Consider the following 21,612-nt stretch of genomic DNA (forward strand, 5'->3'; position numbering starts at 1 on the left):
GAAAAACAGTTTCTCTTTTCAACCTCTTCACCTTCTTTTTCCCCAAAATCTGCATCTAAATACCAGCCTTTTCCTTCATCTTTCTCACTCTAAACTCACTTACTCACAGACAAAAATGGCGCGAACCAAACAATCAGCACGCAAAAATGTTTCTCCCTGCTCACCACATTCTTCATCCCCTTTATCAGATTATGTGGAACGTTCACCTTCTCCCCCACCTCGACCAACACCACCACACACCTCCTCTGATTCAACCTCTTCTGACAACAACCAAGAAATCTTCAATCCCAATCCTCTGTCTACTATTCTTCCACCACTATACACTCGTCCCACACCAAACCTTGCTCAAGTTCCTCCACATTTGCGTAACCAAACTATTCCTCAACGAAGCTCAATGAGGGATCAATATGGAATTGGAACCTCAAAACCATCAAACCTAAAACCACATTACTTCATCATCTTAGATTCTGAGACTGATGATTCTTCTGATTCTTCTCCTCCAACATCAGCAAGGGCACCAACAAACACCAAACCTACCACATCATCAAAATCAACCTTCTCCTTTGAACCCTCACAATCAACTCCCCCAAACCAAAAACGGAGATTGATAAATGAAATCGTCTCCCCTCTCAATAAACGAACTGAACCCCCTTCTCAATCCAAACCAAAAACAAAAATGAAAACAAAAAATGCCATGACGATTGCGCAATTCCTTGCTCGAAAGAATCTCTCAAACCCTAAAAGGAGAAAAACCCTCGCTCAAAAACAAAAGCTCAAACACTGTCAACCCACCTCTCCAAAACATTCTCCACAATGTTCCCCACCCCAACCTCAAGAACGTTCTCCAATTCTGGAACGTTCTCTTGTTCAAACTTCATTTTCTCCTCCATCACAAGAACGTTCTCCAGATCAAGAATGTTCTCATCCTCACACAGTCTCTCCTCTAGAATCCACTTCACATCCACAACCTTCCTCATCAACACACGCAAAATGTTCCCCCACTCCAGAACGTTCCTCTACCTCCACCTCTTTTGAATCTTAACCATCCCCACCACCTAAAAAATCCAAACAAAATACTCCACCTCTAATTTCTCCCAACAAAACCAAACAATTCAAAAACAAATGGGTTGAACGCCTAGTTGGGATCGAACGAGTTTTTGTCTTTGACAAACTCATCATTGAAGGCAATCTTGTCCAGCACCACACAGATGCTCTTGGCTGGACCTCATTCCTGCAAACGTCTGAATGCTACTACCCAGATGTTGTCCGAGTAATCTACTGCAATGCAAAGACTTTTGCTGACAAATCCCTGATCATTTCCATGATAAAAGGAGTAAAGATCAAACTAACCCCAGAAATTATGGCTTCCATACTTTAGTTGCCCACAGAAGGCCCATATGTGTTTGGCAATAACTGTTACTCAGCTTTGAATCTTCAAAAGACTGAAGTATTGTCTGATCTGTTTCAAGAAGGATCAACTCGCTACTTGTCAACATACCTCAAACCCCTCCCTAAAGTGTTCAACAGTATGTGTCAGCATACTCTAATTCCTCACTGTGGGAGTCATGAGTATGTATCTGACAATGACGCACTGCTCATCCACCATCTCCTAAATTGCAAGCGTCTGAACCTGCCTCATGTGATTCTCCAACACTTTATCTATGCAGCAACCAAATACTACAAGAAGAATACTATTCCTTATGGAATGGTATTGACTAAAGTCTGCAGGTATTTTGGAATTTCCCTTTCTTCTGAAGTGTCTTTAATCAAAATCTCCAAATTCTCCACCAAAAATCTCTCTCATATGAGAAAGACTTTTTCTGCCCCACCTTTATCCACCACATCTTCATTTCCCATCTCTCACAAAAGAAAAAGATCTGCGCGACTCCGGACTGCCAAAATTCCCATTCCATTTTCACCCTCCTCATCTGACAACTCACAAAAAGCAGTTCCAGAACCTGCTCAAGAACGTTCTTCACCTCATTAAGAACGTTCTCCAACAAAACATCAAAATCCTTCAACCTTTATCCCTACATCATCCACCATTTCTTCAACTGACTTAATTTCTTTTTCTCAACTTCTTTGCTCCCCAATTCAGGATTTTGGGACATTTCTGACTAATCAAAACATAAGCACCATGTCCACACTCTTTGTCTCACCACAAAAAGTTTTTGAACTTCCCAGAACCTGTTGCCCCCTACAGAAAGTTGTCTGCCCCACTTGCATCTCTCCCATCCATGTCCACATCTGTTGGCACTCTTCCATTTACTTTTGGGTCTCCCAATACAATTGTTGCCACTACTACTCAGCAAACAACTCATCTTCGCCCTCCTCCTCACCAGTTCGAACTGTCCAACTCAGATATCATGGATGCACTACAAATCATTATGGCTCGACAACTTCAGCAAGATCAGGAAACCACCATGCTGAGAACTTGGCTCACAGAGCAACTTGCTCCCAAGCTGGGAATTCCACCTCCACCGCTTCATCTGGTTCCTCCTCCTCCCGAAGTTCCTCCACCAGGAAAATCCTCCTCTTCGGAAGGATCCTCTCCATCCTTAACTTCTTAGTTTCTTTTCTCTTCCCTTTTTGTATGACAAAGGGGGAGAATTAAGTTAGCTTTTAATCTGTTTTAAGTCTGGTTATGTAATTCTGCTATGTAATTCTGCTCACAAATTAAATGAAAAACCAGTTTACCTCATATAGTATTTTATAATTCTGTCAAAATAAAAACTGCATAAATTGAGGGGGAGCTTTCATGCTCTTTAATACTTGATATTAGAATCAAAATTAAAATCTAAATTAACATGTTTATCATCATCAAAAAGGGGAAGATTCGAAGTTCCTCCACCAGGAAAATCCTCCTCTTCGGAAGGATCCTCTCCATCCTTAACTTCTTAGTTTCTTTTCTCTTCCCTTTTTGTATGACAAAGGGGGAGAATTAAGTTAGCTTTTAATCTGTTTTAAGTCTGGTTATGTAATTCTGCTATGTAATTCTGCTCACAAATTAAATGAAAAACCAGTTTACCTCATATAGTATTTTATAATTCTGTCAAAATAAAAACTGCATAAATTGAGGGGGAGCTTTCATGCTCTTTTAATACTTGATATTAGAATCAGAATTAAAATCTAAATTAACATGTTTGTCATCATCAAAAAGGGGGAGATTGTTGAGACAAACTCCATATTTAAAGTTTTGATGAAAATAAACAAATGTTAATTAAGAAAGTTAATTATGATTCTAAAATGTTATGTTAATTTAACTTGTGCTTTTGAGTGAATTTAATTAAGAATAGAATCAAGCAAAGCAGAAAAGACAACAATAAGAACATTCTGCATAAAAACAGAGAATGATCTCCAGTTTCAAGAATGTTCATTACAACATATTGACCAATCATTCTCCACCTCTTTAATAAAGATTCTGGCTCGAAATTTCATTCAAATAGAATCAGTACATGGCAAGGAACAATTAGGATTCATCCCAGCTCAAACAGGATATCAGATTACTAAAATTGAAGGACTCGAAATAGTCAAAGTAAAACAGTTCTGGAACTCTAAAAGTCAAATTGTCAAGAAAGTTTGATCAACCTTGATATATGATAAGACATTACAAAGAACATCCATAATGATCAAAATAGGAACTCCAGATTGATCACCAAATCTCCAGAAAGATCAAAATGATAGATCCAGATTGATAATCAATCTTCGTTTTCTGCATAACTCCAGCAGCAGTCTGTTTTCCTCTGCAATGGCCTATGGTCTTCCTCCAAGCTTCTCTTGGCTACATTCAAGACTCAAGATCTAAACTGTACCATCCAAGATTAAGGAAGAAGCTTCAAAGGATTTTTAACTAGAAGACAAAACTGATTCAAAAGTTGTAATAAAATAGTCAAAGCAGTTTAAATCAATTCAAGGTTGGATTATTTTTATTCTGAAATATTGGTTTCAGTCAAAAATACAGAGCACTACCAACAGCTCTTTTTGACCTTCATTAAATGTGTCTAAAGCCTATAAATAGAAGGCCAATATCCAGGAATAAACCAAGAAATTCAAGTGCTGTAAAATCCCACAAATCAATCACATACACATACTTGAAGTTCTCAAAATTCGCAAAGAAGAAGCAGTTCTAAAGTCTCATATCAGGTTGCTTGATCATTACTGAATTCTTTGTAAAGAATCAAATCTCAAACAAGAGTTGAGATATCTCAGATTCTGTCAAAAAACAATCTTATTGTAAAAACTCAAACTATAAGAGTTTCTTTATAGTTTGTTTAGATTGTATTGAATCCTATCAAAGTTAGATAGGTGTTGTTGTTACTTTCTGGGTGGAAACTAATAGAGATTGAAACAAATCAAGGTGATCTAGACTAGGTGTTGTAAAATCAAGAAGGCTCTTTGTTTTAAACACTTAGTGGAAAGTCTCACAGTGTGAGGACTGGACGTAACCCAAGTTGGGTGAACTAGGATATATCTTTGTGTGGTATTCTCTATCCTATCTCTTTACTTGTTAAACTTGATTGATTAACTAAGATAAAACACAAACTGCTTTTTTGTTTTAAACTAATCAAGGAACGTTCTTTGTTTTGATAAAAACCAAGAGCGTTCTCTGTTTTTCTGTTTTCATAACCAAGATCAATCATGAGTTATTTTCTTAAGCTTTTAACAGGAATTTTTAAAAGGTACATTTACAATTCAAACCCCCCTTCCTTGTAAATCGACATTGTTACTTCAATTATACATCATCATATCATACGTCACGTTATTTAAATATCTTACATCATTATTTTTTAGTGAAAAAAATAAGAAGAACAAACTAAAACTGTAAACTTTTAAATTAAGAAGACCAATTTCGTAAATCAATAAAAATAAGAAGACTAAAACTTATTAATCATTATAAACCATCATGTCATATGTCACGTCATTTAAAATATCTCACATAACTATTTTTTAGTTAAAAATTAAAAAGAACATACTAAATCTGTCAACTTTTAAAATAAAAAAACTAATTTCATGAATAAATAAAAATAAAGAGATTAAAACTGTAATTAAGCTAATTTTAAAATAAAATGCCATTTTATGAATTTGTGAAAATAGGACACTAAAAATGTAACAATAATGCTACCAACACCCCCTCAAATATTAAATGTCCAAAATGCTCTTATATCAATCTTACAAATTTATTAACTCATAACTCATATTCATCACCATTCAACCCATCTCATAACTCACATAAAAAAATCACCATACCTCACTAACCATAACTCATAATCATTAAAAACTTACATCATTCACTCATAACCTACAACACATCAGTTTGATCATCATATTGTGGTTAAATCTACATAAAAAGGTATGTTTGTTGGTCTGTATTTGAGTTCGTATTTTTTTTCTAAATCTGGGAATTTACGTGAACTCAGTTCACGTACGTTCATATGTTACATGAACTGAATTCACGTATGGTTTAAAAAAAATTAAAATTTCAGAAACTACGCAATCTAAGTTCATGTACATTTACGTGAACTCAGATTGCGTAATCAATGGAGTTTGACAAATCAACCTTCAATATGTACGCAATTTGAATTCACGTAAACGTACGTGAACTCAGATTGCGTAAGCAATGAAATTTGAAAATTGAGTCTAATACGTGAACTGCAATTTACGTATGTGTACATGAACTCAGTTCACGTACGTTTACGCAATTTGAAATTTAGTAAACGTATGTGAACTAAGTTCACGTACACATACGTAAATTGCAGTTCTCGTACATATTAAATCAAAAATTGAAAAAAAAAATCATTTGTTCTGGATGCAGATAAATGGACCAACAGGGAGACAACAGTGCTGAAATGTATGAAGGTTTGGAACCTGATTTTGAGAATATGGATGACGGTTTGGAACGTGATTTCAATGAAATGTATGATGATTTGGAAGTAATGAATGACGCTACGAACAAGGGAGGTGAAGCTGTTATGGTTGATCTGACTGATGTGTTTAGCACCGGCATGATGTTTGATACGCGAGATGATTTATTAAAATGGGCTAGAAATGTTGGAAGGTAAAATGGAATTGTCGTTGTTATTTTTATATCCGAAACTGCGACAGCACGACCAAGAACAAAGACAAAATTAATTCTTGGTTGTGAAAGAAGCGGTAAATATAGACCTTGGAAGAATCCTAAACCTATGAGGAGTACTTGGAGTAGAAAATGTGAATGTCCATTTAGATTGAGAGGTACACCATCAAATGTTGGTGACTGATGGTATCTGCATGTAATATGTGGTGTTCATAACCACGAATTGGCCAAAAAACTGACAGGTCATGCTTTCTTAGGCCGATTATCTCAGGAAGAGAAAGTTGTACTTGGTGATATGACGAAAAATATGATCAAACCAAGAAACACATTGATGACAATAAAGGATCATAATGTTACAAGTTTGACGACAATAAAACAAGTTTACAATGCACGTCAAGCATATCGTTCACCACTTAGAGGTAATAGAACAGAAATGCAACATCTTTTGACATTGATGGAACGCGACAAATACGTCTATCGATATAGGAAGGTAGAGGGTTCAAATGAGTTGAGGGATATCTTTTGGACTCATCCAGACGCTATCAGTCTTGTAAATAATTTTCACATAATATTGATTTTGGATAGCACATACAAGACATGTAGGTATCGAATGCCATTATTTGAAATTATTGGTGTTACATCTACTGAAATGACATTTTGTGTGGGATTTGCGTATCTACAGTCTGAGCGTGCTGATAATTTTACATGGGCACTACAAATGTTGAAAGAACAGATTACAGGTGGTGAAGTTGAAGTAATTGTTACTGATAGAAATCTTGCTTTGACGAACGCAGTTGAATATGTTTTTCCAAAGGCAGTCAATTTATTATGCTTGTTTCATGTATGCAAAAATGTCAAAGCGAAGTGCAAGATGACTGTTTTTCCAAAAGAGAAGCAGATGCAAATAATGGAGGCATGGGAGGCTCTTGTTTACAGTTATGATGAGACTTAGTACTACATGAATTTGGCTAACTTTGAAAGAATTTGTAGTAGCTCTTCTATCTTTAATGATTATATACATGACTAGTGGTTAATTCCTCACAAGGAAAAATTTGTGGAGGCGTGGACAAATAGAGTTATGCATTTTGGGAACACTACAACACAAAGGGTTGAGTCGGCGCACTAGAGTTTGAAACGAATATTACAAGATAGCATTGGTGATATATGCAGAGTTTGGGAAACCATCAATAGCACAATTGTATTACAACACAGTGAGATAATAACATCATTTGAAAAGAGCCTAATTCAAAAGGTCCATCGACATAGTAACATATTGTACACCAATTTGTGTGGTGTGGTGTCCAAAAATGCAATAGATCACATTGCGGCAGAGTTTGATCGCGTGAAGTATGTAGGTATAGATAAGTCTGAATGTCGTTGCACAATTAGGAGAACACATGGTCTACCTTGTGCATGTGAGATAGCCAGGTACAGTATGACCCCCGTTCCATTCCGTTAGATTGCATTCATGTTTGGTGGACTAAATTAACTTTTCATGATGATGGGTCGGGTAAACCTTTAAAATTATCTGTGAAACATGAAATAGAAGTGATAGTGAAAAAGTTTGATAAACTTGATGTACCTAGAAAAATTGCACTTAAAGGTAAATTACGTGAGATCACGTATCCATCGACTACGTCGACGTGTCCACCTGTTGATAAGGTTAAAACAAAGGATGCACCTAAAAAAGGCAAAAGTAAGGTATCAAAAAGAGGTAAATCAACCAAGCGTGATCCATCTTGGTGGAAATATGTGGATGCAAGTGTTCGATGCAGTGGTACAAATGCATGTAGTACTGTAACATCTAATAAAGTACAACAACCTCGATCATCAGTGAAAAAGCTCACACCTCGACCATCAGTCAGCAAAGTTCAACAACCGAGAGTTCTTATCTTCAAGGATTGGTTGCCGGTTGAAATTCAAAAATTCATAGATGACATTATTGATGTGGGCGAGGATGGTAATTGTGGATATCATGCAGTTGCAGCGTTACTTGGAATGGGTGAAAACTTTTGGGCATTCATTCGTCAAGAGTGTGTGGTAGAGCTTCAAGAATTCATGTCTCATTACGAGATAATATATGGTGGACAAATTTTTGTTCAACAACTTATACACAATGTATATGTTGAACATGTTGCAACTTTGGATAATTGGATGACACATCCAGAAATGGAATATGTGATTGCTTCGAAATGGGATATGGGATAAGGCCGCTTCAGCCGATGCTCCTCATATGGTGTCCAACAGATGTCATCAATGTCAATCTCATCAAGAGCTTTCCTAAATGGATGAACCAAACCCTTATCCCTTTTAGGCTTCCATTTAAGTGCTCTAGGATAGTCTTCAACATAACTAGCATAAAGTCTACAACAATCTCTACATAATGTAGGAAAATGCTCATAGACTCATGCTTGCACATATATAATAACATATCATTAGTTTAGAATCATTAATAATAGAAATTATAAACACAATAAACAATCATACAGTTTACTTGTAAAAGTGTCAGATACCCTGAAACAGTTCTGGTTTGATGCATGTTGGCTTCTCGAAGATTGTCATATAGGTAAGCAAGAGCAGATGCACCCCATGCATACCCCCCGCAAAAATTAAGGTCTCAAAAGCACTCAAGATAAGCAACACTAACTACGTAGGCACTTTTATCGCTGAAGAGTGTGCAACCGATCAAAAACAACATAAATGCTCTCGCAGCCATCTACCAATGCTGCTCACGACAACGCTGATGGTATACGTCAAGTAACCAACTATACCTAATTGTGGTTGTCCGCGTAACATTAAATTCAGCATAAGCAACACCGTGACTAACTCCAAGAAGCTATGCCAATATATCTGCACCTTCATCCTTGTTAAATACACTAACACTAAAGAATGCACCGGTAATGGGAATATGCAACAGAGATGACACGTCGTCCAAAGTAATCGTCATTTCTCCAAAAGGCAGATGGAAGCTATTGGTGTCACGATGCCACCTCTCTACGAATGCAGAAATGTTCCCTTTGTCGATCATTTCGTAGCTGCATTTTAGTAACGAATACAATCCTGAGCTCTTAACCAGTTGCTCAACCTCTTCGTGTTCAATAACAGCTTCTTTTAATTTTTTTTCCCATTGCTAAACACCCTTAATTCTCTGCGATCCTGAAATTAATTAAGTGACAAAATATAAGTTAAAAATAAACGTTAAAAAATATAATTTAACTTAATTTCATTGAGAAAATTACCACGCCATCCCAGAGTCGAGTCACCACATGATCGTCGAATATTCTAAGGACAGAACTATCAACCGGACCACCATGATATCCACCATCATGTGGAGGTTCATCTATATCAGCTGGTTAGGCTTCGGGTTGGGCTTCAGGTTGGGCTTTAGGTTGGGATTCTTCCTGTTGCCGCTGTACACGTCGTCGTTGTGCCCTTGCAGAAGCAGTTGACCTAACACGATGACCCTCCGCATTAGAAGTGCCCTTGTTAAGTATAACACGGCCATCTCTATCAGTAAGCATAGTGCGCACCATATCTGCAAAACAAAAATCATTAAAAAAATGTAAACAATATGCCTAGGTGAACTTAGTTCACGTACGTGAACTTAATCCCAATAAGTTACGTGAACTGAATTCACAAACACGTACGTGAAGTGAATTTACGTGCCTTTACGTGAACTCAGTTCACGTACGCAAACTCATTTTCAAAAACTCAAAATCGTACGTGAACTGAGTTCATGTACGTGAATTAGTTTTCAAACCCCAACAACATACGTGAACTCAGATCACGTAAATGTACGTAATTTTAGTCCACGTATATTGTTGGGTTTTTGAAAACTAATTCACGTACGTGAACTGAGTTCACGTACGTTTCTGGGTTTTTGAAAATGAGTTTGTGTACGTGAACTGAGTTCACGCACGTTTCTAGGTTTAGGGCAGTGACGATTTTCTTCATCCTCAAAAATGGAAACTCTTTTCCTTCAATTTTCAGGCTTTGTATTCATAAACAGATAAAACAAAACAACATAACATAAACAAACACAGCAAAAACAAAGGTTTTGATTATAACTTACTTGATTGACAACAATGATGATGTTTGATGATTGATGGGTGATGATTGATGAACTTGGTTGATGATGATTGAAGATGGTTGATGAATATGATGATTGACGATGAAGATGAACAATGTGATGATTGATGAGTTATGAAGAAGATGAGTTATGAAGAAGATGAAATGAAGGGAAATGCATTTTGAACATTTTAATCTTTTTTAATATTTGAGGGGTGTGGGTAGTAATTTAGGGGGTGTTGGTAGCATTATTGAAAATGTAATTAGTCCAAATTTCTGAAATCATTTTCCTGTACTACCTTCAAGTAACCCTAATCCCCAAATTCATGAACCCTAAATTCATCTCTATCGTTTGAGTTTGTGATTTCAATCTCATCTCTCTCGTTTCAGATCGCGACTTTAAAGAATCCTAAATTTCAGTTCGCAATTTATAGAAGGAGAAGATCAAGTAGCGATTCAGTGGGTTCGTTCAACTCATTTTTTCTCGCATTTGCATTAGCAAATAAGTTCCATTCTCTTTCCAAATCATTTCAGTTTTTATTTTTGTAATCTTGTTTGTTAAGTGTCATTTTTTCGCGATTTGTTATTGCTTGCTGAATGGGGTTGTGGGTTTGCGATTTCAGTTCTTAATATGCTTCAATGCTGGTCAATAGTCATAAACACATAATCTGTAGACGTCTTATGGAATGGATGTCTTTGTGTGTCTTTGAAGTTCAGGTGTTAGAATATGCTTTCAGTTTTTGTGCTGTTACTTTTCTGTGACTTCAAATTGTTTTAGTGATCTTGAATTTAGAAATGTTCTTGTTCATCGATTTTGGACACTTGTTCTCTTGTTTATTTACCATAAAGTATTCAAGTTCAACCATTGTATCTTTGTGCCTGTGTTTAATTGATGTGTTGCGCACTCTGCGTCCCAATTTTGTTCTGGATTTGAACTGATATGAGTGCTAATCTAAAATTTCAATTTAAGAGGTGTCAGTTTCAGTTCAATGCATCTTTTACCCTTTTCTTTTTTCTCACTTTCAGATACTTTTTTAATTTATTTTCTCTTAATTATATGATAAGGATTAACAAGTAAGATACTTGTATTTGGTATCGTTGTTTTTTGGGTAGGGATGAATGAGTGGTGAACATTGCTCTCAAAATGTAACAATCTACTACACTAGTAATGAATTTGCATTGTTGTATGCTTAGTAGGTGTGTTATAATATGATTGGTTATGTGTTTTATTTAATTTCATTGACCAAAACGATCAAAATGACTACTTTGCTTTAAGTAATAATTATTGTGGTTATTGGGTGTGTTAATAAGTTGCAGAACATACATGTCCATTGTCATGCTTAAATTAATTAGTGAAATGAAAACTATAGGAAATATGTCTACTAAAGAGTATGTGCCCCTAACTCAATTTGAGGATGAAGTTGATGAAAGTTTTATTATATATATGCTCAGCACTTTTGTAAGAGTTTTGGATTTTTGGACCGGGAACTTCAATTTATTAGCGCTCCCAGGGGGATACATGAAAGAGTAGAAGTAGGCTTGATAAGTGAATATTGGATTAAGGAATGTGACCCAGAAAATAAAAATATGAAATCAGAAATCTATGTTGTGTTTTTGTGTTACACTGTTACTTTGTAGAACTATATTCCTGGAAAACATTATACATGTTTCATGGTTTTCTCTGTGTTTTTTGGTTGCAGATACTTGTTCCTTTTTTATCGGGCTGAAAGATTTGAAGACTTCTAAGATGTTGGCCATTGATTCTACAAGAAAGATATCATTTAATCGATCCATTAGTAATGGCGATTTGGTTATTGTTTATGAAAGGCATGACAATATGAAGGCTGTAACCGTGTCTGAGGGATCAGTCCTGCAGAATCGATTTGGTGTTTTTAAACATTCAGACTGGATAGGAAAGTCATTTGGATCCAAAGTATTCAGCAATAAGGGTGGCTTTGTTTACTTGTTAGCTCCTACACCGGAATTGTGGACTTTAGTTTTAAGTCACAGGACGCAGATTCTATATATTGCTGATATCAGCTTTGTCGTCATGTACCTTGAAATTGTTACCGGTTGCGTGGTTCTTGAATCTGGTACTGGAAGTGGATCTCTAACTACTTCACTTGCAAGGGCAGTAGCTCCTACAGGGCATATTTATACATTCGATTTCCATGAGCAAAGGGCTGGATCGGCTAGGTAATATGGAAGGGACTAATATTGCCACTTTATTACTGCACCTGCCTTTCTCTGATGTTTGATACATGTGTGTTTGTTTATCTTTAGCCATTGCTGTATGTGTTATTTTCATTCCTTTGCATTATATTTTGCTGTTGTTTTGTGAACTAAACTTGAGATGATTTTGAGGTAAAATACATATATGTATACTTCTTTCCTCCTTGTAGGGATGATTTTGAGAGGACTGGTCTAAGCAGCTTTGTCAGTGTGGGAGTGAGGGACATTCAGGGTGAGGGTTTTCCTCAAGAATTTGCTGGCTTGGCTGATGCAGTTTTTCTGGATCTACCTCAGCCTTGGCTAGCTATTCCTTCAGCAGCAAAAATGTTAAAACATGACGGCATATTGTGCTCGTTCTCGCCGTGTATTGAACAAGTACAACGATCATGTGAAACAGTTCAATCTAACTTCAGTGGTACGTCCCTATTTCCTTCTTCAAGTCTTCATCTATATTTTCCACTTTTAGGCTTGAGCTTGTTGAACCATTGTTTCTTATCTTTTTTGCTCTCTCTCTCTCTCTCTCTAATGGTAATTTATTTAAACACTGACGAAAGTCCTTTGTAATGTTTGCTTATGTGAAAGATATAAGGACTTTTGAGGTACTCCTACGGACATACGAAGTTCGAGAAGAGAAAATGGAAAGCTCACAGGTTAATGGTAACGGCTCTAATGGTTCACTTCCTTGCAAGAGAAGGCAGTGTTCAGGTGGAGCCGGTGTGCTTACTTATCCTACTTCTTCTGTTATGGCTAGACCATGTGGTGAAGCTAGAGGTCACACGGGTTATTTGACATTTGCAAGACTTAAATGACTGTCATGAAGATTGTTATTGTTACCTTCCACATTTTGTAGGAAAGAAAAAGCAACAGTTTTGTTTCTTCGTTTACAGCCATGTTTAAAAAAAAAATTGAACATGCTCGAGTATAAATATACTCTTCTGATTAGTTTTCATAAATATGTATTTTTGTGCTCCTATTATTTTTTAGGATTGAGATCGTGATGTGATTCTATCTCCAACAACAACCATGTGTAAGAAGTCTTTTGTTTGCTAAAGGTCTTCTATTTTTTCTTTGGAACTATATTGAAAACAAATTTATAAATTATGAAAATATCAAAATATTATTTTAATTTTTTCTAAAAAAAATGTATTGTCGCTAATAAGCTTTCAATATTCTCTTTGCCACACTAGCCTCTTTTATCTTAAATAAATACAGATTTTTGAAAATAAAATTGAAAAAAATTATTTTTATAGGAAGTAAACATAGTTTGTTTTGTAAAGTTGTTTACCAAAGTAATTTTTATTTTAAAAGCTAAACAAATAACCGCAAATATTACTTATTTTGAAAAACTACAAAAATCACACTACAATTAAAAAAGCCTACACTTTTGATTGAACCAAATTCCAAAACACAATACTTGTTTTAAACAACTAAAAAGAGAACTTTCTAGTGTACCCCCAACAATTGGTTGAGCCACCTAAAAACATTCTAAATCTCCAAAATACCGTTATCAAATTTTATCAATTTTATTTTTTCTTCAAAATTATTGCATTTAACATAAAAATCGTTATTACCATCAAGAAAGTTTTACGATGAAGAAGAAATATGACTTTTACAACTCAGTTTCTTAAAATAAAATTCCAATTCAATAAAGATTACTTTTATGAATATATGTTGGTGAATTTCCTTTTTAAATCTTTCGCATTCCTATAACTCTCGTTAGTAAATAGATTGATATTTAGTGATCTTTGATTTTGTTATTTCAGTTACTTATTTGTACTCTATAAATAGGATTAACCTAGTAATACAATTTTTTTCAATTTTCTATCTAGTTATCTTGATCTTTGTTAGTTCATTTTATAATAAATTATTAGCACCAAGCTCTAACAACTTGAGGTAATATTGGTTTATGCTTGTAATATTGTTGTGTTGTATACCTTGCTTTAATTTGTTAAATCCAATTCTGCAATTTTCAATTTATGAGCAAGAACATACCTCTTAGCATTACCAGTAAGTAATCTGAATCATCACATAAAAGTTAATTGGTACTATTTGTCTATGACATTGCATAAAATATTATTAAGTAATTGAGTTGGATGTAACAGTTTCACAATGGTCTCGGTCACATGAAAAACTGATAAAAAGTAGGCACGAGCCTGCAGTCTTACTTGTTCAGCATATATAATGTCTTCATTGAGTTCTTTATTAAGTTCTCTGGTATTTGATGTGTTTGCATGTTAATGTAAATGTTTTTATTAAGATCTTGATTAAGTTCTCTGGTATCTAGAATCATTTTTCAACTATTGTGTAGAGAAAAGGTAACTATGAAAATTGGTTACAAAAAACTTTCCTTCTTTTCGTGTATTTAATGTACTCTTGCAGTAACAATATCGAGAAAATGAATTTAAAAAGTGTTTTGACTTAATTTCTTGTGGTCGAACAAAATAATGAACTTTTGATGAGAAATCATGAGGTCCATTTGACAGGTCATGCTACATTCTCAAAAGTGAATGTAGCCATATTCAATCACAATAGATAAACTTGTGGTTGGAGTTGTGGTCTTCGTGGCGGATGAATATGCAAAAAAATACATTTTTCTTCGTTAGTGAAAAATATTGAAAATAATGAAAAGTAAAAAGGTGAGCAAATTAACAAATTAACAAAAAGGTAAGTAAAATGGTTGGTACCTACCGTACACTAAAATATCCTTTTGACCTTTACCATCTTCACTTAAAAATAAAGAGAAAAAGATAAAGACTCATTTTATTTGTGAAGATAATGATTTCGATTGATCATATGGATGTTACCAACTTGAATGTTGCTCCATTTTTTGCTGATCCAAAAGAAAAATTGACCACTTTATTAGTGATGGAAGCGTCGAGAAATGAATTTTTAATACTTTAATAATAATAATAATAATAATAATAATAATAATAATAATAATAATAATAATAATAATAATAATAATAATAATAATAATAATAATAATAATAATAATAAAAACAATTTTTTTTAATTATTTATTTATTTAGAAAAACGTGTATGTTCTTCCCTTTTTTTACGATCATTTTATTAAAGATTTTACTTTTTTTTTTTAGTAAAAATTTTATTTTACAAATATCAAACGCAAATAGTATCATTAACCTTAAAAACCAATATTACTAACATTTAATAATAATAATAATAATAATAATAATAATAATAATAATAAAAATATCTTTTGTGTTTTGAACAGAGTTTTATCTTTAAATTTGTTTTGAATTCTGTATCTTAATGATAAAAAAGTTTTAAGTTTTAATGATCATAAATTTTTCTTATATATTTTTGTTGTTCAAATAATTATCTTATCATTTTTTTTTTAATTTTATTCTTATACTTCTTGTTTATTTTTTCTTAGCTTTATTTTTGGATATAATAAGTGTTGACATTTGCATTAATAATGAAGATATGTGTGTCGCATGAAGCGAGAAATTCAAGTTAGTACTTAATTTAACACTAAAAAGATAATTGAAGAAACATAATTACATATTGAGAAGCATTATATGCCGATAAGTCTTATAAAAATATATTAAGTTTGAAGGATATTCGTCTAAATAGATGCTCACCGGAACTAAACCAAAACAGTGGACTAAATTTAGAAAATATTAAAGCTATATTTTAATTTTATTTCATGAATTTCAATTAATATTTCTCAAATTACACCATTAATAGAAAGAAAAGAAAAGCAGAACAGTACATTCTGCATCCAAATTAATTGACAAAAAAGAAAAACATGTTTCAATTATGAAATCCCTAACTACATAAGATGACCCTTATGAGAGCAAGAGACAAACAGGCCATTGAGAAGATAAACAAAGAAACAAAATCCCTTGAAGACCATTTCCTGACCTCTTTAGTTTCAACCCTCAAACTCTTAGCCCTCCTCAAAGCATCAACTTCCTTTAACAAATCAAACTCCAACCCTTTCTTCTTCAATTCTTCCACACATTTCCTCAGCAATCCTCCATCCTCTTTCTCCCTATGAAGCAGCTTCTCCATATGGGCCTCCACATCACTCTTGTACCTCAAAGCCCATATAAGGCCCAATGAAAACAGCAAAGAACAGATTGATGGGACCCACGACTTGTGACAAGCGTGGCTAGATGTTGTTGATGTGTTGAAGAGGAGCATGAGGGTTGTTGAATGGAAGAGGAAGAAGAAGATGTAAAGCATTGTGATCTCTTTGCGGATTGAATCTATTTGGGTCTCTTTTAAAGCTATGCGTCCATTGATGAGTTCTTCTTCTTTGAGCCATTGTTTTAAGAGGAGCTTGTGGGATGGTGTTTCTGCTATTTGGTGAAGTGGGTGGATTTGTTTCCATTCCATAATTGATGATCTCGTTGTGTTGTGTTCATCAGTGTTGGTATTGCCCATTGAAGAGAAAGAGAAAGAAAAAGAAAAAGAGAGTAATTGTCAAGAAACAGAAGCGAGAAAGGAAAGGTATTTATAGGAAGTAAATGGAAAACGTGGATTTAGTTTTTGAATATATCGTAACGGTCGTATTTTGTAGATTTGATATTTTTTTAGATTTGATATCTTTTTTAGATTTGATTTTTTTTTTTTTTTTATATTTGATTTCGGATACAACGGCTAGTAATTAAATCAATTAGTGGATTTCTTTTTTTAAATATTCCATAAAAAAAACATATGCGACGTTTTGAATTACTTTTTTTAATTCAATAGAAAGTGGTATTTTCAATATGTGATCATGTATTAGAGGTATAATTTTTTTTCTTCATATTTTTGGAATTATAAAATTAATAATTATAATATTTATAATAATAATAATAATAATTATTATTATTATTATTATTATTATTATATTTTAAAAAACAAAATATAATTAATAAATTAAAATTATAATAATAAAATAAATTGATATTAATAGTAATAATAGTAATAATAATAATAATAAAGTAAATTATATTAATAAAATAAATTAAATTAAATTGAACAAATAAAATATATTAAATTAAAGAAAAAAAATACCACACATTAAAAAAAATGCATAAAATTTAAATTAATGATTTCGATCTAAATGTCCTCTAGTTTCACCTCTAGGCGTTTGTCGAACTCGTCTAGTCATTTGAATGAGTTGAAGTTGTTCATTGATCCTCATTTTGATATTATCCCATTATAATTATAATATATGTGGATTAGAACCATAGCCATTTGTCTCGGTAAAATTTTGACTTACGGAGCTATACATGGACTCACAAACAGCATAAGTCAACTCGGGAGTTGTGCAATGAGTTCTAAATCAATTATAGAAAATCCTGCTAGCTGTTAGATGAGCGGGGTTGGTATTGTTGGTACTGAAGGAACGTAACACTGAGCAGAACCGACGCAGGACGATATGAGATCTAAAACGAAACTAGATAAATTTTATATTTGTGTTAAAGTAAATAAATTTTATAAGAAAAAATGTTTATGTTAAAAAATTTGAAAAAATACAATTATCAAATTATATAAGTCTATATAATTGTAGTTAGTGTATATGTTAATTAGTATAAATATTGGGATGTATGTTGTTGTAATTTTGGGTTTTATATTTTTTATGCATCCAATAAAATTTAAAAAATTTGGGCACATCACTATTTCATTTCAAGCTCGATCATTGTCTACAAATGTGGCAAAATTTACAAATGTTGTTGTAAATTGATCGAAGTTGATATGTCGATTTGAATCAAATAAACACCGCAATGAGACAGAAAATAAATTAGAGAGAGTCTTTTCAAAAGTTAATAAATAAATTATTAGTATTTTATTCAATAACTATAGAAAATTTCTTTAACATAATTAATGATATTTTCAAATCTATTTCCTCTATATTTTTCAAAAATTGAAATAAGATATTTCAACTGTTGTACATCTACGTTAAGAACTCATGTAATCTTTTTTATCTTTTAGTTGAAGAAGAGAATAGTGTGAATATCTTGTACCACTTCAATAACTCATTATTTCTCAATTTATAACTAGAATTTCTTATATGAGAAATGTTCTACGCCTATCACAGGCCTAAGTACTATTTACCGAGATGTCACCTATCACGGGTCAGCACGATTTACCAAAAATGTGTAGTTTATCGCAGATCTTACACGATGCGACAATCCTCGCAAGGATAAGATGAACCAACAAATCACATGGCATCATCTCGTGGCCCATCCGGTCACCACTATCACCATGGCCGATCCGATCTTCATGTACAATGAAATGCATGAGCATACTCTGACTTTATCCACGACAATCATTAAGTAAATGCATATATTAAAAGATTCCCCATTTTTAATACTCATTTAACTCTAACGATTTTCACGACAATCATTAAGTAAATGCAGATATTAAAAGATTCCCCATTTTTAATACTCATTTAACTCTAACGATTTTCAAATTCCACACAGAGCATACTCAAACATTTATTTTCCACCACACACATCAAATTTAATCCACCATTTACATTAAATTCGATCAATTCAAAAACCACAAAATCCACACCAAGTTCAATCATCAATCACCACAAAACTCAATCATTACACATGTCAAACTAATTTTCACAAACCACAACTCAAGCACATCAAATTTCTTTTCCTCAACAACACACATAGATGAATCAAATTCCTTTTCCACGAAAACACTCATCAATTTTACCAAAAACCCAACTCCAAACTTTCACCCATAAAAGCATTAAATTCATTTTCCCCAAATCTACACTTCAAACCCAACAAGTTTATTTTCCACACAACCACAAATAAGTTCCTAAATGCAAACTAAAACTTTGGAAGGAGCTCTTACCTTAACGATAGCTTTAACGTGCGATTATGGTACCGCGATAAATTCTGGTAAAAACTTCGTTCGCGTCGTCGCTTCCAAAGTTGACTCTCTAGCACCGTAGCGGAGTGATGAGCAACTTTCCCTTCTATCTCTTCGTGAAATAAAGCTTGGATCTAGAAGAAACGTGAGGGTTTGTGTTTGACGGTTTTGAAAACGTCAACACCCACACACACATATATATATATATATATATATATATATATAAATCTTAATTAAACCAATCCAATATCTAAAAATATCTAGATATTTATCAAAATTACAATCTCACCCAGAACCTCTCAAACCATTTGATAAAAATATCCACTCTCGTCGCAACTCAATTGACAAATACAATTTTCAGCAACCCGAGATATTTTTAACAAAACTGTCCATAATTAAATTCTTCGTAATATAAATAAATTATTCTTCGACAAAAGATTCACCGTACTTAATCTAATTTATTTATCGAAGAATAATTTTAATCGGGGTATCAAAAGATATTTGTGGGCATTAAACTCACAAAATATCAATAACTTGGCTAAAAAGCCTCAGAGTTCAATACCAAAATACACCAAAATACATAAATCATAATTTAAAACTATGGGTCTTACATTACTACCCCCCTAAAATTAGTTTCGTCCTCAAAACTACGTGTCGATAAACAACTCAGGGTGTTGTTCCCTCATCTTGCTCTCCAATTCCCATGTCACATCTCCAGTAGTTGGGTTCCAAATTACCTTGACCAACGAAACATCCTTGTTCCTTAACTACTTAATCTTCCTGTCATCAATTCTTACCGGTAATACTTAAAATGACAAGTTATCCTTCAGTTGAATTGTGTCTGGTTCGATCACATGAGACTGATCTGCAAGGCATTTCCTTATTTGTGACACATGAAGCACGTCATGAATATTGGACAGTATCGGAGGCAATGCAATCCGATAAGCAACCGGTCCCATTCGTGCAGAAACCTGATATGGTCCAATGAATTTCGGAGTCAACTTCTTCGATTTCAAGGCTCTACCAACTCCAGTCGTAGGCGTGACTCTTAGAAATACATGATCACCCTGTTCGAATTCTAGAAGTCTGCGACGCTTGTCCACATAACTCTTATGACGATCTTGTGAAGTCTTCATTTTCTCCTTTATCTTCTTTACCTTATCAGTAGTCTATTGTACCATCTCCGGTCCTACAATCATACTTTCACCGTCCTTATACCAGCACAAAGACATTTGACACTTGTGCCCGTATAAAGCCTCATATGGTGCCATTCCAATACTTGAATAGAAACTATTGTTGTAAGTAAACTCTACCAACGAAAGTACATCATCCCAACTTCCTCTATCATCTAATACACATGCTCTCAAAAGATTTTCCAAGGACTGATTTTTCCTCTTCGTCTGTCCGTCCGTTTGTGGATGGTAAGATGAACTCAATCTTAGTTTCGTTCCCAACGCTTCATGCAATGCTCCCCAAAAGTGCGATGTGAACTTTGGGTCATGGTCTGATACAATACTCGATGGTACTCCGTGTAATCTCACAATCTCAGCAATGTAGATCTTAGTTAGCTTGTCTACCTTATAAGTGGTCTTTACCGGTAAAAAGTGTGCGGATTTAGTCAATCGATCCACTATCACCCATATAGAATCACTCTTTCTCCTTATTTTCGGAAAGCCAGTTATAAAATCCATGGAAATGATGTCCCATTTCCATTCAGGTATATCTAAAGGTTTCAACATTCCAACAGGTCGCTGATGTTCCACCTTCGCTTTCTGACAAGTTAAACAAGTTGATACATACTCCGCTACATGTCTCTTCATTCTTGGCCACCAATAATTTTGCCTCAAATCCTGATACATCTTTGTTGCTCCAGGATGAATACTCAATTCACTCTTATGAGCCTCTTCTAAAATGGTTTTCCTCATATCTGCAATTTCTGGTACACAAATCCTACCATTACATCTCAAAATATTATCTGATCCCATCTTAAACTCATTTGCCTTCCCATGCATTATTAAGTTCCTCTTCTCTTGAATTAAGACGTCATCTTGAGAATTCACAATGTCTTCAAGTAGTCCACTCAAAATCTTATCATTCCGAATTTCAAAATTCTTGGTGCAAATACTACATTCAAGTGTAGGTCTCTAAATGCTTCCCACAACTCTTGTTGTCTAGCCATCATTGTTGAAGATACTGACACACTTCTTCTACTCAACGCATCAGCCACTGCATTGGTGTAACTGAAGTAACAATGTCGATTTACAAGAAAGGGGGGTTTGAATTGTAAATATGCCTTTTAAAAATTCCTGTTAAAACTTAAGAAAATAACTCAAGAATGATCTTGGTTATGAAACAGAAAACGAAGAACGTTCTTGGTTTATGTTATAAAATAG

General features: G+C 34.0%; 3 protein-coding genes across 4 annotated transcripts; 2 read left to right on the top strand and 1 right to left on the bottom strand.

Moving 5' to 3' along the window:
- Positions 1-5,816: 5,816 nt before the first annotated feature.
- Positions 5,817-8,281, top strand: LOC101489719 (uncharacterized). The gene is made up of 4 exons (XM_004514652.1): positions 5,817-6,055; positions 6,161-6,231; positions 6,316-7,024; positions 7,498-8,281. Exons 1-4 carry the CDS (start codon positions 5,817-5,819, stop codon positions 8,279-8,281), a joined length of 1,803 nt encoding a protein of 600 aa, XP_004514709.1.
- Positions 8,282-10,369: 2,088 nt separating this feature from the next.
- Positions 10,370-13,391, top strand: LOC101515643 (uncharacterized). 2 transcript variants are annotated; one of them, XM_012720022.3, is made up of 4 exons: positions 10,370-10,600; positions 11,842-12,337; positions 12,544-12,788; positions 12,956-13,391. In XM_012720022.3, the coding sequence occupies exons 2-4, from the start codon at positions 11,889-11,891 to the stop codon at positions 13,180-13,182; spliced, it is 921 nt and encodes a 306-aa protein (XP_012575476.1). In that variant the 5' UTR covers positions 10,370-10,600; positions 11,842-11,888; the 3' UTR covers positions 13,183-13,391. The 2 variants fall into 2 exon arrangements, with proteins under 2 accessions (XP_012575476.1, XP_012575475.1); XM_012720021.3 differs by having other exon boundaries at positions 10,372-10,604.
- Positions 13,392-16,014: 2,623 nt separating this feature from the next.
- Positions 16,015-16,832, bottom strand: LOC101488397 (uncharacterized). The gene has a single exon (XM_004514649.4). The coding sequence runs from the start codon at positions 16,781-16,783 to the stop codon at positions 16,163-16,165; it is 621 nt and encodes a 206-aa protein (XP_004514706.1). The 5' UTR covers positions 16,784-16,832; the 3' UTR covers positions 16,015-16,162.
- Between the last annotated feature and the right edge of the window lie 4,780 nt (positions 16,833-21,612).

The sequence above is a fragment of the Cicer arietinum genome, chromosome 7 (assembly GCF_000331145.2).
Source record: "Cicer arietinum cultivar CDC Frontier isolate Library 1 chromosome 7, Cicar.CDCFrontier_v2.0, whole genome shotgun sequence".
NCBI classification, from domain to species: Eukaryota; Viridiplantae; Streptophyta; class Magnoliopsida; order Fabales; family Fabaceae; genus Cicer; species Cicer arietinum.

Bases quoted from the DNA above. Each gene is read 5' to 3' on its own strand.
- LOC101515643 (XM_012720022.3), top strand. From the start codon at position 11,889: ATGTTGGCCATTGATTCTACAAGAAAGATATCATTTAATCGATCCATT. The intron at 12,338-12,543 runs GTAATATGGAAG...TCCTCCTTGTAG, and splicing joins CAAAGGGCTGGATCGGCTAG to GGATGATTTTGAGAGGACTG. The intron at 12,789-12,955 runs GTACGTCCCTAT...CTTATGTGAAAG, and splicing joins AGTTCAATCTAACTTCAGTG to ATATAAGGACTTTTGAGGTA.
- LOC101489719 (XM_004514652.1), top strand. From the start codon at position 5,817: ATGGACCAACAGGGAGACAACAGTGCTGAAATGTATGAAGGTTTGGAA. The intron at 6,056-6,160 runs GTAAAATGGAAT...CGGTAAATATAG, and splicing joins TGGGCTAGAAATGTTGGAAG to ACCTTGGAAGAATCCTAAAC. The intron at 7,025-7,497 runs GTACTACATGAA...CATGTGAGATAG, and splicing joins TACAGTTATGATGAGACTTA to CCAGGTACAGTATGACCCCC.
- LOC101488397 (XM_004514649.4), bottom strand. From the start codon at position 16,783: ATGGGCAATACCAACACTGATGAACACAACACAACGAGATCATCAATT.